The sequence below is a fragment of the Pelodiscus sinensis genome, chromosome 24, assembly GCF_052426305.1.
Source record: "Pelodiscus sinensis isolate ZL-2025 chromosome 24, ASM5242630v1, whole genome shotgun sequence".
NCBI lineage: Eukaryota > Metazoa > Chordata > Testudines > Trionychidae > Pelodiscus > Pelodiscus sinensis.
In genome coordinates, this window is record NC_143075.1 from 17,370,410 (window position 1) to 17,386,937 (window position 16,528).

General features: G+C 44.6%; 2 protein-coding genes across 5 annotated transcripts in view; both read right to left on the reverse strand.

Moving 5' to 3' along the window:
* Positions 1–269: 269 nt before the first annotated feature.
* On the reverse strand, positions 270–9,123 carry LOC102445508 (arylacetamide deacetylase-like 4). 3 transcript variants are annotated; one of them, XM_075906391.2, is made up of 5 exons: positions 8,761–9,123; positions 8,556–8,629; positions 3,730–3,946; positions 3,269–3,328; positions 270–1,328 (listed from the first exon to the last, which is right to left on the reverse strand). In XM_075906391.2, exons 3-5 carry the CDS (start codon positions 3,918–3,920, stop codon positions 554–556), a joined length of 1,026 nt encoding a protein of 341 aa, XP_075762506.2. In that variant the 5' UTR covers positions 3,921–3,946; positions 8,556–8,629; positions 8,761–9,123; the 3' UTR covers positions 270–553. The 3 variants fall into 3 exon arrangements, with proteins under 3 accessions (XP_075762506.2, XP_014431374.3, XP_089629223.1); XM_014575888.4 differs by having other exon boundaries at positions 3,269–3,332; positions 8,556–9,121; XM_089773097.1 differs by lacking the exon at positions 8,761–9,123 and having other exon boundaries at positions 8,556–8,694.
* A 5,593-nt stretch (positions 9,124–14,716) lies between these two features.
* LOC102445742 (arylacetamide deacetylase-like 4) overlaps positions 14,717–16,528 on the reverse strand; it is a 38,318-nt gene continuing 36,506 nt past the window's right edge. For both annotated transcript variants that reach the window (XM_089773098.1, XM_075906388.2), the window contains exon 4: positions 14,717–15,499. In XM_089773098.1, the coding sequence (XP_089629224.1) occupies positions 14,725–15,499 (775 nt within the window). In that variant the 3' untranslated portion in view covers positions 14,717–14,724. The remainder of the gene's footprint in view (positions 15,500–16,528) is intronic.

Sequence of the window (16,528 nt, forward strand, 5' to 3'; positions counted from 1 at the left end):
AGTAAATTTGCAGAACACAAAAGTCCAAGTACTTTAAAAAGGATTTAATTACTGCAACTGCATGCAAGTTGGATGCTTACCAGAAGTATTGCAGTGCACAGACCTTGCATCATAATGTTGTGCTGTAGGTGGTGTGTACCTACTTACACAAATATTTGCACACATGTATATGCACACATGCACGCAAAACACACACGCACACACCATATCTCTCCATGAAAGGATCAGCAACCAGGCCTTAATTGAATCCAATGGGTCAAACCAGAAAATCAGTTCAAATAGTATTCTTTAATATTTACTGATATTTAGAAAGACACCAGCTTGCCGCATGATGCAAAGAAATCGTTACAAATAGGTAGATGTGCAATCAGCACTCCAACCAGCAACAGAAGAGACATCACACAAGCCTGTGAACTTCATCAGCAGTGGAAACCATGTCAAAGCAGCCCATCATGTGATATCAAATACTGTTCCTATAAAGCTCTTCCCAGACTTTGGGGCCTACATGGAGACCAGAGGAAACAGAAGACCCAGTATTTGAGAAGCTGTTTTTTTATAAGCTTCTGAGAAAGCTTACAATGCTGTCCAGTCCCTTTTTTCCAGCTGGAAATGACAACCCTCCATGACCAAACAGGCTTATGACTCCATGGAATCCATTCTCAATGTGGTACCAGGTCACCGGAACACCGCTGTCTTCTAATCTCTTCTTGTATAACAGTCCATCATCCCTAAGCACGTCATACTCACAGGTCAAGATGAACGACGCCGGGAGCTGGTGAACCACAGCCTCCTCCGCTAAAAGTGGGGAAAAGGATGGCTCACAGAGACCTTTAACTGCCTCATAAACCTCCAGGGAGCATCCGATGGGCACCTTTGGTTTGTACCCTCTGACCTTAAATTCCTTGGGGATATTGTCTGCGCTTAGCCATTTCCTAAACTTCAATTTTACGTCTACGGGAAGATGGGAACCTTCCAGGACATCTTCCAAAAAGGATGCATCGCCCGTCAGGTACTGCAGAACATAGAAAGCTGCACGTTCCCTAAACAAGATGGGGACTCCACGGTTTTGCTGATATGATGGTAAATTGAAGTCCATTGCCTGAAGGCATGGATAGATCAAGAGCTGAGCATGTACCTTCGGAAGGTCTGCACTAGTCACGAGGGTTTGGCAAACAGCAGCAGCAAGATTGCCTCCTGCACTGTCCCCCGCAAGGATAATACAGGCAGGATCCACTCCATAGTCTTCTGCCATCTTCATAAAGTGTGTGGAAGCAGCCAGACAGTCCTCATACTGTGCTGGGTACGTGTGCTCGGGAGCCAGACGATACCTGGAAAAAAATCATTATTATTTGTTGGACATTTATTTGCTACAGACTCCTCCACTTTTAGTCCTCCTGTTATCTGGCAACCATGGACATCGATATTACCTCATACACATTCACCTGTCCTCCAAGCATTACTAGATTTTCAAATCACAGGTAAACTGTTACCAGCAGGGCAAAATGCTGTGGATTGTCTTCTGGTAAAGGTGTTAGAATGAAACTGAGGAGAGCTGCATTGAATTTGCAGCTCTGCCACAGATTCCCTGTGGGACCTTGACTTAGTCATTTAATATTTTTTTAAATACTGTTTCTTGTCTGTATAATGGAGATTAATTATACTTTGGAATATACTTTGGCATTGGAAAAGGTTCAGAAAAGGGCAAAAAAAATTATTAGGGGTTTGGAACAGGTCCCAAATTAAGAGAGATTAAAAAGACTTGAACTTTTCAGCTTAGAAAAGAGGAGACTAAGGGGGGGGGATATGATAGAGGTCTATAAAATCATGACTGGTATGGAAAAAGTGAATAAGGAAAAGATATACTGGCACTGGAAAATATCCCACAATATAAGAACTAGGGGTCACCAAATGAAATTAATAGGCAGCAGGTTTAAAACAAACAAAATGAAGATTTTCTTCACCCAGTACACAGTCAACCTGTGGAACTCCTTGCCAGAGGATGCAGTGAAGGCTAGAACTTTAACAGGGTTCAAAAAAGAGCTAGATAGATGCATAGATGTTAGGTCCCTCAATGGCTAGTAGCCAGGATGGGTAGGAATGGTATCCCTAGCCTGAGTGACTGGGGAGGGATCATGTGAGGATTACGTGTTGTGATCTCTCTCTATGGGGCATATGGTATTGGCCACTGTCGGCAGACAGATCACTGGGCTAGATGGACCTTTGATCTGACCCAGTATGGCCGTTCTTATATTCTTATGCTCTTATACTTGTTTTGTCTGTATTATTTGCTTGGGCCGTGTCCAGACTCAGGGGTTTTTTCGGGAAAAGTAGCCTTTTCCCGAAAAAACTTCCCCTGCGTCCAGACTCAAGCCGCGTTCTTTCGAAATTATTTCGAAAGAACGCGGCTTTTCTTTCGATGCGGTAAACCTCATTTCACGAGGAAGAACGCCTTCTTTCGAAAGTTCCTCTTTCGAAAGAAGGCGTTCTTCAGTGTAAAGAGGCCGTCTTCGAAAGAGAGCATCCAGACTCGCTGGGTGCTCTCTTTCGAAAAAGCGGATTTCTCTTTCAAAAGATCCGCCTGCAGTCTAGACACGATCTTTCGAAAGAGGCTCTTTCGAAAGATGCTTTCGAAAGAGCTTCTTTCGAAAGAAGCCTGCAGTCTAGACATAGCCTTAGATTGTAAGGTCTTTAGGCCAGAGACAGACTCTGACTATGTGTTTATATAGTGATCAGCATCATGCAACCCCTGTCTTGGTTGATGCCTGTAATGACAATACCTACCTGTTCTAAGTAGTACAGTTCTAAAACAACTATATTTTTACTATTGGTGGTATGGACATATATATATTTCTTATTTATTTCTTACTCAGGCAGAATTCCCATTGACCTCTAGGCTTCAATGGGAGTTTGACCGAAGACAAACTAAGATGAAGATGTATCTCAATATCTGACAACTCTGTTAATGACGGGATGCAAGGCAGATTGTTTTTATGAAAAGGATCTGTTCATTTTTTTTCTATTTTTTTTTCCAGCAGACAGCAAACTCGTCTCATACACAACACTCTATTCTGTCTAGCTCAGCACAAAAGCCGTGAAAAGCTGCAAAAACATATAAACAAACATGAGTGTCTTGCGGAGCCACCTGGTTTCTTGAAAATATAGTTCTTTGAGAAGGGGGACACTCTAAATGCAATGCAGCTCTATAGTGGCTATCAAAATGCCAAGCAATGAGTTCCTATATAATAGGACTTGGATGAAGCTCACTTACTCAACGGACACAACCACCGATTCACTTTCTCCAGCGATGTAGCGGCACACAGTTTCATAGCTATCTGGAAAACAAATGTTTTCATTGGTGTCTTGCCAGAACTGTAAGAAGATCCAGTTCTATACACTGTTATCTCGCCCCTACATTTAAGGAAAATAACAATTTTCTCCTTTCACCCATCTAATTCCCACTCTTCTCCCCGACCCCAGTTCATTTTTCATTTTGTCCCCTTCGTCCCCTTCATGGCCTTTGCTCATCATGGTCTCACACTTCATTCCAGCTGCCCCAATGTCTGGAATAGTCAAAACGTGCCAGCATATGTGATGCAGTAGTAAAGACTCAACCCTCAAACCTCCCCCCAAATTTCAGGCCCAAACCAACTTCCCTTTGAGGTTTCTAAAAAGAGAGTGAGTTTTTGTCTTTAATTCTCTATGGTAATTTTTTTCTGTTAAATATCTTACCAATACTGCCAAACATCCAGCCTCCTCCATGAAAGTAGATGACCCCTCTCCTTCGGCCAGCAGAAGGTGCTCGAGGCTGGTAAAGACGCACTGGCACTCTCCCAAACTGCAGGTCCTTGATGAAGAGCTTGGGATCCTCTCCTAATTTCTTTCCCTGGCGCATATAGCGGACAAAGCCAACTTGACTGCATAGGCCCAGCCTCTCCAAAATCTTCCCCTGTTGAGAGTGAAAGACTCCAGGATTAGCATCAATACAACACCATTCTCCCCAGTATGAAGAAAGTGTGTGAGATAGGTTGCCTGGTAGGTGTGAGTTGTGCTCTCTGTGATATTATATGATTAAAATGATCTCTACTCTACTCTACTCTACTCTACTCTACTCTACTCTACTCTACTCTACTCTACTCTGTGCTGATTAGGCCTTAAAGGTCTAGAGAACATGACCTATGAAGGAAGACTGAAAGAATTGGGCTTGTTTGGAAAGGAGAAGACCAAGCGAGGACATGATAGCGGTTTTCAGATATCTAAAAGGGTGTCACAAGGAAGAGGGAGTTAAATTGTTCTCCCAAGCCTCTGAGGACAGGACAAGAAGCAATGGGCTTAAACTGCAACAAGGGAGATTTAGGCTGGACATTAGGAAAAACTTCCTAACTGTCAGGGTGGATAAACACTGGAATAAGTTGTGGAATCTCCATCTCTGGAGATATTTAAGAGCACGTTAGACAGACGTCTAACAGAGATGGTCTAGACAGTACTGGGTCCTGCAACGAGGGCAGGGGACTGGACTCGATGACCTCTCAAGGTCCCTTCCAGTTCTAGTGTTCTATGAGTCTATGAAAACACGACCATGGAGATCTTTGTTGCAACTGATGTTATATATTTGCAACAAGTGTTGCACAAAATATGGCGTGTAGGGTGTCTATGGAAAGGTTATGATTTGCTGAATATGATTATGCTATTTGTATGCAAGTATTATTTTTGTATTTGAAGATATGGCTATTGTCTGGGTGCCTGTTTTTCAAATGATCGGCCGTTTTGATAAGATCCATAAGGTATTGAGACAGCACATTGTGAAGGGACTATTCAACTTGAATGGCCCATCAAGAAACACTTAAATCACAACGGAGCATGGAAGATACCCCTCTGCACCTAATGGGCTTTCCTGGAAATACTCAAACTTGAATGTGCGTCATGTGACTTATGTGACTTGCCAGTGTGATTCCATACTTCCTCGTTACCTGTAATTGTCCATAAGCTGTGCTGAGGGCTTGGTCTGGAACAATGGTTTTCCATCTCCATGGCAGAAGCTATAAAAGACCCCCATGGTACCGCTTTCTTACTCCAGCCTCTTTTCTGCTCAAACCTCTGAAGTGTGGGCTTTTTCATTAGTCCCATGCCCTTTACTGGCGAATTCAGTTGCCATAAGCTATTGAGTCCTTGTTCATTCTACTATGAGAGCCAATTAGTCATCTGAACCATAGGGTCACCCATAAAAAAGTTGTCTTAGTAAAGTGTTTCTCAAGCAGTGGTACGAGTACCCTTAAGGGTACTAGAAAGAAGTCTGGGGGGATACGTCAACACAACTGAAATTTGGAGACGTATGTGGTGAACAACAGAGAAAGAACTGGATTTTCGAGTTTGGGAAGCCGGAAAATCCAGAACCCAGTTGTTAAAAATTCAGAGTGACTCATCACATGCTTGTCATGAATTGTAAGCATGAAATTGTGTTATAGGATTACATGCTGGTGGGGCTATCGCAACTCTGGATAGTCCCAGCTGAGAAACCAATATGTCTTTGTATTGTTTTATTTTAAAGTAATCGGAAGGGTTTAAATACCAGGATTTAAATATACACTGAGTGATGCAGCCACTTTCTATTTAAAGTGATTCCATCACTATCACATATCTTGACTGGACCAGGAATGTGTCCAATCGCCAAGGTTTGCTGTCTGCAGAGTTCCCCATAAGCCACGCAGTGGAGAGGTTACTGCTAGAGAGCAGTGGATAGACGTAGGTTCCTCTGCCTGGGAGCTGCCCTCCACTGCTCTTTCACCCTCTCCCTCCTTTCTTTTCATTGCTGCCACCAGCTGCTGAATGGGTGAAGTGCTCCTGAATTGTCCCTTCAGAAGCAAGCAGGAAAGCACGTGTGAGCCTGATGCGGCCTGCAGGCATGGCCAACCATACGCCTGCAGGGGCTCAGGGGAGAGACTAAGGCCAAGGTCTACACTGGCAAGTTACTGCCCTTTAAATCAGCCCCCAGCGCTGTAACGTTCGCAGTGTCTACACTGGCCTCCAGCACTGTTCCCACAAGGCCTGGTCTGGCCTCTCTGGTCATCTGTTTGAACTCCACTGCCCTGCTCAGGTGACCAAGACCCACCCTTGCGTTCTTTTTGAAATTTGAAAGTCTCCTTCCTGTTTGCCCGGTGACCCGTGGTTTGTTCTCAGCGCATCTTTCCAGCTGGCCGTGCCTGCTCCACACATCAGGGGATCCCTGGCTTGGAGCCATGCCAAGGTACTGGACCTCCTCAGCATTTGGGGAGAGGAGAAAGGCCAGTCTCAGCTGTGCACCAGCCGTAGGAATTACAATGTCTATGGGTAGATTTCTGGTTGCATGACCAAAAGGGACCAGGACTGGGATGCACTGCAGTTTAGGGTCAGACTGAAGGAGCTGTGAAACACCTATCACAAAGTGTGGGGAGGAAACCTCTGCTCTGATGCTGTGCCCGCGACCTGCAGTACTCCAAGGATCTGGATGATATACTTGGAGGTGACCTCACCTTTGCACAAAAGACCCTAGCTACGTCTACATTGGCCCCTTTTCCGAAAGGGGCATGCTAATTTTACAGGTCGTAATAGGGAAATCCGCGGGGGATTTAAATATCCCCCGCAGCATTTAAATAAAAATGTCCGCCGCTTTTTTCCGGCTTTTAGAAAAGCCGGAAAAGAGCGTCTACACTGGCCCCGATCCTCCGGAAAAAAGCCCTTCAAAGTAGGAATAAGAGATCCTCCGGAAAAGGGCTTTCTTCCGGAGGATCAGGGCCAGTGTAGATGCTCTTTTCCGGCTTTTCTAAAAGCCGGAAAAAAGCGGCGGACATTTTTATTTAAATGCCGCGGGGGATATTTAAATCCCCCGCAGATTTCCCTATTACGACCTGTAAAATTAGCATGCCCCTTTCGGAAAAGGGGCCAATGCAGACGTAGCCCACGTGTTTACCTCAGGATCTCAAGGGGCATCCAGCAATGGACTGAACCAGGAGGAAGTTGTGGCTGAGTGCTCAGGAGGGAGAGGGACCCAGAGCCAGAGAAGTACTCAGCATCTGTAGAGGAGATGTTCTGTACCCCCGAAGAAGCGAGTCACTCGCCGCCCTCACAGGCTGTGGATGGTGCGACTGTAAAGTGATTGGGAACGCTCTCAAGTAGCTTTCCGGGAGCAGGAGTATTGCAGAAAGGAGTCTGAGCTCTGTGTGATGCTGCTAGCACAGAGGGTCCGTCAGAAGGCATTTTGGTAATCTCCTCACAGACCTCATTGAAAGCTTCATACAGCTGCTGTGTCACCCTTCTCCTCAGAGTGGCTGGCAGAGCAAAGGTGGTATTCAACCCCTGGAGGCTGGCATTCCCTCACCTCTGTGCCATCATCGGGGGCAGGGCAGAACCATCACTGTGCCAAGACAAGCCGTGTATGGTGTCAGAGGGAACCTGCTGTCAAGTATAAGACCCTCCTTTGCTTCCCTCATCACCCCAGGCAACAAAATGTCTTCCAGGGTGAACAAGCCTGTGGGAATGAGTGGCGTAAGGAGAGGGGCTCACCCTACCTCCCTTACCTGCTCACACACTGGAGTTTGGCCAAAATCTGAGCCCCACCACCCAAGGCCGTGGGCCCATCACTCGAGGCCCCCTGTGGCATGAGGAAACTGCCCTGTTTGCTACCCCTCCGCCACCCAACACCAACCCTGCTTGCAGGCAAAGGGCTTCTGGCAGACAGGACTCTTCCACGCACTGCTGAGCATGCACAAGGTGCAAGCCTGCTACAATACCTCTTTGTAGGGTGCATTTTACCCCTCTCCACACAACCGGCCAGCTCATAGAGGGGGCAGAGCCATGGCTCTGGCTCCCACCTGCCCCCTTCCATGAGCCACGTGGGGGAGTAGGGCTGGAGTGACACTGCTCTCTCTAGAGTGGTGGGGCTGCAGTTCTGCCTGGCCCTGTGGCCAGCTCTGGGTGTAGTCCGGAGCAAGGAAAGGTTCCTCCCGTTGCCCGAAGAGAAGTTGTGATTTGGTTTTGCAGATACGGACTGGCACGGCTACCCCTCTGAGATAACACACGGTGGTTTTCTCAGAGCCCCCGCTTCTGGCATTCTGTGATTTCAGGAGAATCTCAGCCTCTCTTCAAGTTTCTAGCTGTCATGGTTGCAGACAGAATTGTGAACGTGGCCCTAGTGCAGCCTGCAGGCTCAGGATCTGGGCGGGAAATAAAAGCAGCCCAATATTTGTCATCTTTACATTTTAAAAATTCTCAGGATTTTTACGGCCTGATTCATAATTTCTGAATCCTTTGGGGTTGGCAACACGGCTAGATACCCCCTGAAGAGCCAAGCAGAACCTGACTGTACATGTACAAAGGTAAAAAGTCTGACAGAGATGTCACAAAACAATTTCCTAAGTACAGCCAGAAAGCACAAAAATAGCATCAAGCCTTCCCCACTAGTAAATGCAGCTGGCAGGGCTCCCATGTCCAGCATTTGCATTATGCTTAGCGACATTTATTCCCTCACCTAAGCACCCACCCCCCCCCATCAGAATCCTTAATATCAGACAAGGTAAACTCACCAGAACTGCTGTTCCAATCAAAATGCTGTGAAGCAGTCGGAGCTTTACAGGCTGGTCCACGCCAGGAGGGATTTCTGAGTTGGAGAGATCAAAATAAATTGTTCCCACGACTAACAATATGAAAGCAGCAATGAAAACTGCCAGGACTAACACCAGCAGCACATAAGCAAACGCCATTTCAGGCCGAGGTAGCCAGGGATCTGACTTTCTCCTGATTCCTCAGTGCTCTTTGATTTGTTACTTCCTGATTCTGGAGCACCTCTGCAATCTGGCTGCACTAGGGTGAATTTTTCTCTTCCTCTGTTACAGCTGCTGCACAGGGTTAGTTAGCAAATACTGCAGAGTCATCAAGCTCAGAACTGTAATAACTCCAGGAGTGTCACAGCTCTGTGTACGCCAGCAGCTCTGCCAATGAGGCGTCAGAACACTCCAAAACATTGTACAAGTTGCCAGCTGTTAATAGGCAGAAACTGCACTGACTCTTGCATTGACTGCAGGACGGAGAAAGGATGTGGACTATGGCAACCTATGTCTGTAGTTCAGTCTCATGTCTCCATAACAGAGTCAGAGCCTGTTCATAGGTGGTATTTATCTAGGTCTGTGTAATGAACCTGAAGTTCAAGTTTGTGGTATGCAAATGCATTTAGCAGCAGACAGCGAAAATTGCAGTAGTGAAGGCTGTACTGTACTGTACTGCATGGGGTCTGCACCCACTATTTATTTGTCTCAAAGTGCACTGGTTCTCCTTGTGCCCAGCTGTCTCATATGTTTAAACACATTTGCAGGAGAGCGGGGGTGAGAAACACCAGATTTCTTGCCAGTTTCTTGGAAGCAAAGCGTAGAAAGCAGGGCAAGCCAAGGGGAGACACGCACATCCTATTAAGTAGCACCCATGCTGCACAGTGCGTTTCTATTGCAGCCACTCCAATAACTGGTCCGGAGATTGTGACACAGTGTTTATACTCTCAATGTGCTTTCTTGGGGGGAGCTTAGGTCACTGGTCTGTGCAAGGATCTACACACCTCTGAATTTTGAGGGACTTCTGATGTGGTGGCTTGGACCCATCGCTTGTAGTGACTTGGGGCCCTTCTTTTCTGCGCATCCCCTCATGCTCCTGGAAGAAACGGTAGTAGGAGAGCTTGGAGACCACATCTAAAGGCCTTTTCGCTCACCTCCCTGTGCCCCTCCAAAACCAATAGCTATTATTTAACCACATCTCCCTTCTCCACTACACAAATGTAAACTTCAGATGTAAACTTTGATCATCCCCTAACAAAGGAAAATGAGAAATTGGATTCCAAATCTGGACCCTGATTCTAATATTGTAGCTGACCTACTTTTTTATATGGGGCCAATCCAGTATCCCTAAACTCTGAGGCTACGTCTAGACTGCCCCCTCTTGTGCAAAAAAATATGCAAATGAGGCAAAGCGGTGAATATCGCCATGCCTCATTTGCATACTTAATGAGCCACCATTTTGCGCAAGAGGTTTTCCGCAAACAACCCCTCTTAAGCAAAAGCCGCTCTGCCGTTTTTATTTAGGCAGAATGGCTCTTGCACAAGAGGGGAGTTTTGAGCAAAAAGGAGCTGAGTAGATGGCTCCTTTTTGTGCAAAAGCGCCTTGAACAAAAATGGCGGCTCTTTAAATATGCAAATGAGGTGCAACGATATTCACTGCTTCACTCCATTTGCATATTTTCTTGCACAAGAGGGGGCAGTCTAGACGTAGCCTGAGGTTTCGAAACCTGGATTAGGATTTTGCTATATAGGCCTATTTTTAAGGTAAAAATAAAAATTAAATGGGGAAAAACATGCACACATATGGTATGTTTACACTGCAGTCTTATTTTGAAATAAACTATTCTGGAATAATTATTCTGAAATAGCTTATTTCAAAATAAAGCGTCTACACTGCAGGGAAGCCTCAAAAGTAGTCCAAGTCAGGCTTCCCTAATGTAGATGTTCTCTTTCAATGTAGAGCCCCAGGAGATACTGAGGAGGAATAACTTAAAATGGCCCTGGTGCAGCACTATTTCGAAATAGCAGTAGTGGAGCGTCTGCACTTGCCCTTTTTCAAAATAGCTATTTCAAAATAGGCGTTATTCCTCATGGAATGAGGTTTACAAAAGTCGGAATAAGCTGTCCATTATTTCAAAATTATTTCAAAATAATGGAATAAATGTGTAGATGCTCACTTTGTTATTTCAGAATAACGCTAGTTATTCTGAAATAACAGTGCAGTGTAGACGTACCCATGCAGACCTGCTTTAAAAATATGCCAGTAAAATAAAACAGTCCCATTAATTATTTTTATTCTCATTCTCATTATTAAATATTTATTTCACGGTGTAACAGCCAGCCCTCTAATCTTAGATAAGCAGTAGTGAGAAATGGACACACACTATATGAAATTATTACCCTTGTGAAGCCTGTCCTGGACACAGATGCCTGAGTTTATTACAAAATACAGGACTATGTAGCACTTTAAAGACTAACAAGATGGTTTATTAGGGGATGAGCTTTCGTGGGCCAGACCCACTTCCTCAGATCAAATAGTGGAAGAAAATAGTCACAACCATATATACCAAAGGATACAGTTAAAAAAAAAAAGTGAACACATATGAAAAGGACAAATCACATTTCAGAACAGAAGGCGGATGCCGGGGGGGAAGGGAGGAAGGTAAATGTCTGTGAGTTAATGATACTAGAGGTGGGGAAAGGTAAATGTCTGTGAGCTAATGGTATTAGAGGTGATAATTGGGGAAGCTATCTTTGTAATGGGTAAGATAGTTAATGTCTTTGTTGAGACCGACACGTAGAGTGTCGAATTTTAGCATGAATGAGTTTATTACAATACTCATATAGTTTGTCGTGTCAGTGAAGTTTTTGATATTGAAATTTCCATACAGCCAATTACCAAAACATTCTTAAATCTTCACGTTTTAAAGGAGAAAGCTTTTTCCTCCCTCACTGGTTTTCTCCTTACTGTTGTCAAATTTGCTTTTGTTGCCTGTGAAAACAGAGCTGGAAGCATTGATTTATTTTGGCTTTCAAAAAGTGTCTCTGTTTCTTTTTATGCAAACAAACAAAAATCTACATGCACACAATTTATAGGAACTTTGTAAATCAGTTTAGAGACATTGTGATGCGGCATCTATCCCACACTGGCCCTTTAAGGGTAAAAACTCAGCTCTGGGAGAAGGTTGGAGGGGTGGAGCCAATTAGGACCCAGATGAGGGCAGTATAAATAAAGGTTCCTGGCAACCCTATGTAACACTGAGGTGCAGGAAAAATAGGTAAGAGAGAGCGAGACACCACCTGAAAGGGATAGAAATGTAGCCCTGTTAGATTCTGCACACTTTGTTTACAATGAGCAGCACCTTACTTGACACTGGGATGATGGGCATGACTTAGAATTAGATTTTCACCCTTACTCACATTGGCAAACACTCCACCATTAACAACTGAGAAGAATTCCTGCTAAGCATGAGTCAAACTCACTAGGAATTACAAACCAATTTGAGCACAATCAAATCCCCTCAACATCTCACTAGCCTGTCGATTCCTGTGTTTTGGTCTTTTTGCATGTATGTACCTTTCAATATGAGGATTTCAAAGCAATTCCTGAACATTCTTCAGCTTAGCTTTGCCCACCCCCACAGATAAAACAAAAATATCTTAAATAGGTCGATGCCATGCAAGTAGCATATATTTTGTCTATTGCACTCATGTTGTGTATTCACCCGAATAGAAGTGTCATATATTACAGTCTTCATATGTAATGAGTGTACATATATAAGGTAGCCTCATCATATATGGCGTATGTATCCTTCTGCTTCTTTCCACCAGGGAGAGGCACACAAGTGCCATGGTCACCCCTTGGATAAGGTCACTTGCTCAGTAGAGACAGTGCATGACGGTGACTGTTGTAAGTGGGTAGACCCAGCTGATGCAAGAAGATGAACTCTGAGCCATTCACTCACCTGTTCGCAAGCTCCTTGGTCACTTGCCCACTGCTTTATAAAGCCCTGGACTGCCTGAAAGGCCTTCCCCCTCCAAGGCTCAGCCAATCAGCAGAGGCTTCTAGAATTCAAACTTTAATTAGAAGCCAACAGTTTCCACCTGCCACTCACAGCACACACTCCATGAAGGAGAGGGGGAGAGGAAAGGAGAAGTGGGGGGAAAAAAGACATATCATTAGAGACTTTTGAAAATTTTGCTTGGCAAATACAAGTCTATTAAGCAGGTGCCTATTCAACGCTAAGCACTTAAACTCAGAATGAAGCCGGGGTACTTCAGCCCCCAAATTCAGGAATTTCCTGATTTTTCTAACCGCTTGATAAGACTTTGATGACTTTATGCTTATGCAATGGGAAATGAACAGAAAGCCCATCTTAATTTATCTGTTCATAACAGTACTCAGTCTGAGGCACTTCCAGTCTTCAAAGAATCTTACAAACAATAGGTCATATTCTTCTAGCAGGTAGATTGTTTTCATTAGGAGTTGTACTGTTGCCCATGGGAGGCCCATTAATTAAACTTTACTGCTCTCCTCTGTGGTGAATACATATTATTATTATTTTCCATTTTACGGATGGGAAAGCTAAGGCACAGAGTGACCAGCCTAAGGGATACAGCAAGCCATTTGGAGGAGCAAGATGACCACTAGCCCACACTGTCTCCCTGTGAGTGACAACCAGGATAATACTAAAAAAGTACCGAAAACAGGGAAATCTGATTTCTCTGGCAGCCAGGCTAGCTTATGTCGATTCCATCTGCGGACCGGAGGCAATGCAGGATTATAGCCATGTCTGTTGTAATGATCGTCATACTGATTGACTAAATTTCGGTTACTCGATTCTTCATGATGCGTAAACAGGTGCTGATTTGGCAGGCCCTGTAAAGAGAGGGGCAGGAAACCGTATTGCATATACCCGGGCAGAGCATTTCAAAGGTGCTGGAAACTTTTAGGTCAGATTGCACCTCTGGCAAAAATGGGTCAGACCCCAATCCCCAACACACCCCTGCTTTTGCCCTCGTGCATATTTAGCAGCATTGCACACAACCCACATTCAGGCATTTGCAAGAGCAAAGGCGTATTCCAATTTTTTTAAAAACCCTAATCCTCATGTGCTATGTAAGTATTTACTACAGATGATAACACCCATGGGTACGTATATGGAGGAAATAATCAAAGGGTCTGAGGATGGAGGGATTTTGCAGGAAGAGAAGGTGGTGTTCGGGGAGAATCCAAACATTTAGGAGTGTCTAGGTTCCATTTTGTGCACAATTCTTCCCTGTTTCATGTGGGTGCGTCTTGGCGAGAGGAAGACACAGAGAGCCTCTTGCATAAGCACTTCTGTGATGCGGCAGCGTGAGAACTGCTCCAAACACTGTGGGGGGGGGGGGTGCCCTCCTTAGGGAGTATGTCCTATCCCCCCTGCACACATGTCTATGTTTCACGAGGCATAAGGGAGCGGTCAACAAAGGCTTCCCTTGTCGACCGATCCACGTCTACACTGCCACGCTGTGCCGGATCAGCTGATTCTCGGCACAGCGTGGCGGCCATTTTTATATTAATGAAGCAGGGATTATTTAGATCAGTGTTTCTCAACCTTTTTTTGCTCATGGCCCCCTTCTGAGCCTAAATTTAAAAGGATTTAATTACTGCAGCTGGATGTAAGTTGGACGCTTACCAGAAGTACTGCAGTGCATAGACCTTGCATCATAATGTTGTGGTGTAGGTGGTATGTACCTACTTACACAAATATTTGCATGCACATTTATATGCACACATGCACGCAAAACACACGCACACACCATATCTCTCCATGAAAGGATCAGCAACCAGGCCTTAATTGAATCCAATGGGTCAAACCAGAAAATCAGTTCAAATAGTATTCTTTAATATTTACTGATATTTAGAAAGACACCAGCTTGCCGCATGATGCAAAGAAATCGTTACAAATAGGTAGATGTGCAATCAGCACTCCAACCAGCAACAGAAGAGACATTACACAAGCCTGTGAACTTCATCAGCAGGGGAAACCATGTCAAAGCAGCCCATCATGTGATATCAAATACTGTTCCTATAGAGCTCTTCCCAGACTTTGGGGTCTACATGGAGACCAGAGGAAACAGAAGACCCAGTATTTGAAAAACTGGTTTTTTATAAGCTTCTGAGAAAGCTTACAATGCTGTCCAGTCCATTTTTTCCAGTTGGAAATGACAACCCTCCATGACCAAACAGGCTTATGACTCCATGGAATCCATTCTCAATGTGGTACCAGGTCACCGGAACACCGCTGTCTTCTAATCTCTTCTTGTATAACAGGCCATCATCCCTAAGCACGTCATACTCACAGGTCAAGATGAACGACGCCGGGAGCTGGTGAACCACAGCCTCCTCCGCTAAAAGTGGGGAAAAGGATGGCTCACAGAGACCTTTAACTGCCTCATAAACCTCAAGGGAGCATCCGATGGGCACCTTTGGTTTGAACCCTCTGACCTTAAATTCCTTGGGGATATTGTCTGCGCTTAGCCATTTCCTAAACTTCAATTTTACGTCTACGGGAAGATGGGAACCTTCCAGGACATCTTCCAAAAACGATGAATCGCCCCTCAGGTACTGCAGAACATAGAAAGCTGTCTGTTCCCTAAACAAGATGGGGACTCTACAGTTTTGCTGATATGATGGTAAATTGAAGTCCATTGCCTGAAGGCATGGATAGATCAAGAGCTGAGCATGTACCTTTGGAAGGTCTGCACTAGTCACGAGGGTTTGGCAAACAGCAGCAGCAAGATTGCCTCCTGCACTGTCCCCCGCAAGGATAATACAGGCAGGATCCACTCCATAGTCTTCTGCCATCTTCATAAAGTGTGTGGAAGCAGCCAGACAGTCCTCATACTGTGCTGGGTACGTGTGCTCGGGAGCCAGACGATACCTGGAAAAAATCATTATTATTTGTTGGACATTTATTTGCTACAGACTCCTCCACTTTTAGTCCTCCTGTTATCTGGCAACCATGGACATCGATATTACCTCATACACTTTCACCTGTCCTCCAAGCATTACTAGATTTGCAAATTACAGGTAAACTGTTACCAGCAGGGCAAAATGCTGTGGATTGTCTTCTGGTAAAGGCGTTAGAATGAAACTGAGGAGAGCTGCATTGAATTTGCAGCTCTGCCACAGATTCCCTGTGGGACCTTGACTTAGTCATTTAATCTTTTTTTAAATACTGTTTCTTGTCTGTATAATGGAGATTAATTATACTTTGAAATATACTTTGGCATTGGAAAAGGTTCAGAAAAGGGCAACAAAAATGATTAGGGGTTTGGAACAGGTCTCCCCCTTAGTGGCCTGTTTCTCTGGAGGTGAGTGACTGGGGACCGACCACGTGAGGATTACCTGTTGTGATCCCTCCTTCTGGGGAATCTGGTATTGGCCACTGTTGGCAGACAGGTCACTGGGGTAGATGGACTTTTGGTCTGACCCAGTACGGACGTTCTTATATTCTTATGCTCTTACACTTGTTTTGTCTGTATTATCTGCTTAGATTGTAAGGTCTTTGGGCCAGAGACAGACTCTGACTATGTGTTTATATAATGATCAGCATCATGCGTCTTGGTTGATGCCTGTAATGACAATACCTACCTCTTCTAAGTAGTACAGTTCTAAAACAACTATATTTTTACTATTGGTGCTATGGACATATAAATATTTCTTGTTTATTTCTTACTCAGGCGAAATTCCCATTGACCTCTAGGCTTCAATGGGAGTTTGACTAAAGACAAACTAAGATGAAGATAGAAATGTAGCCGTGTTAGTCTAGGGTAGTTGAAACAAAATACGGGACTATGTAGCACTTTAAAGACTAACAAGATGGTTTATTAGATGATGAGCTTTCGTGGGCCAGACCCACTTCCTCAGATCAATATGTGGATGAAAATAGTCACAACCATATATACCA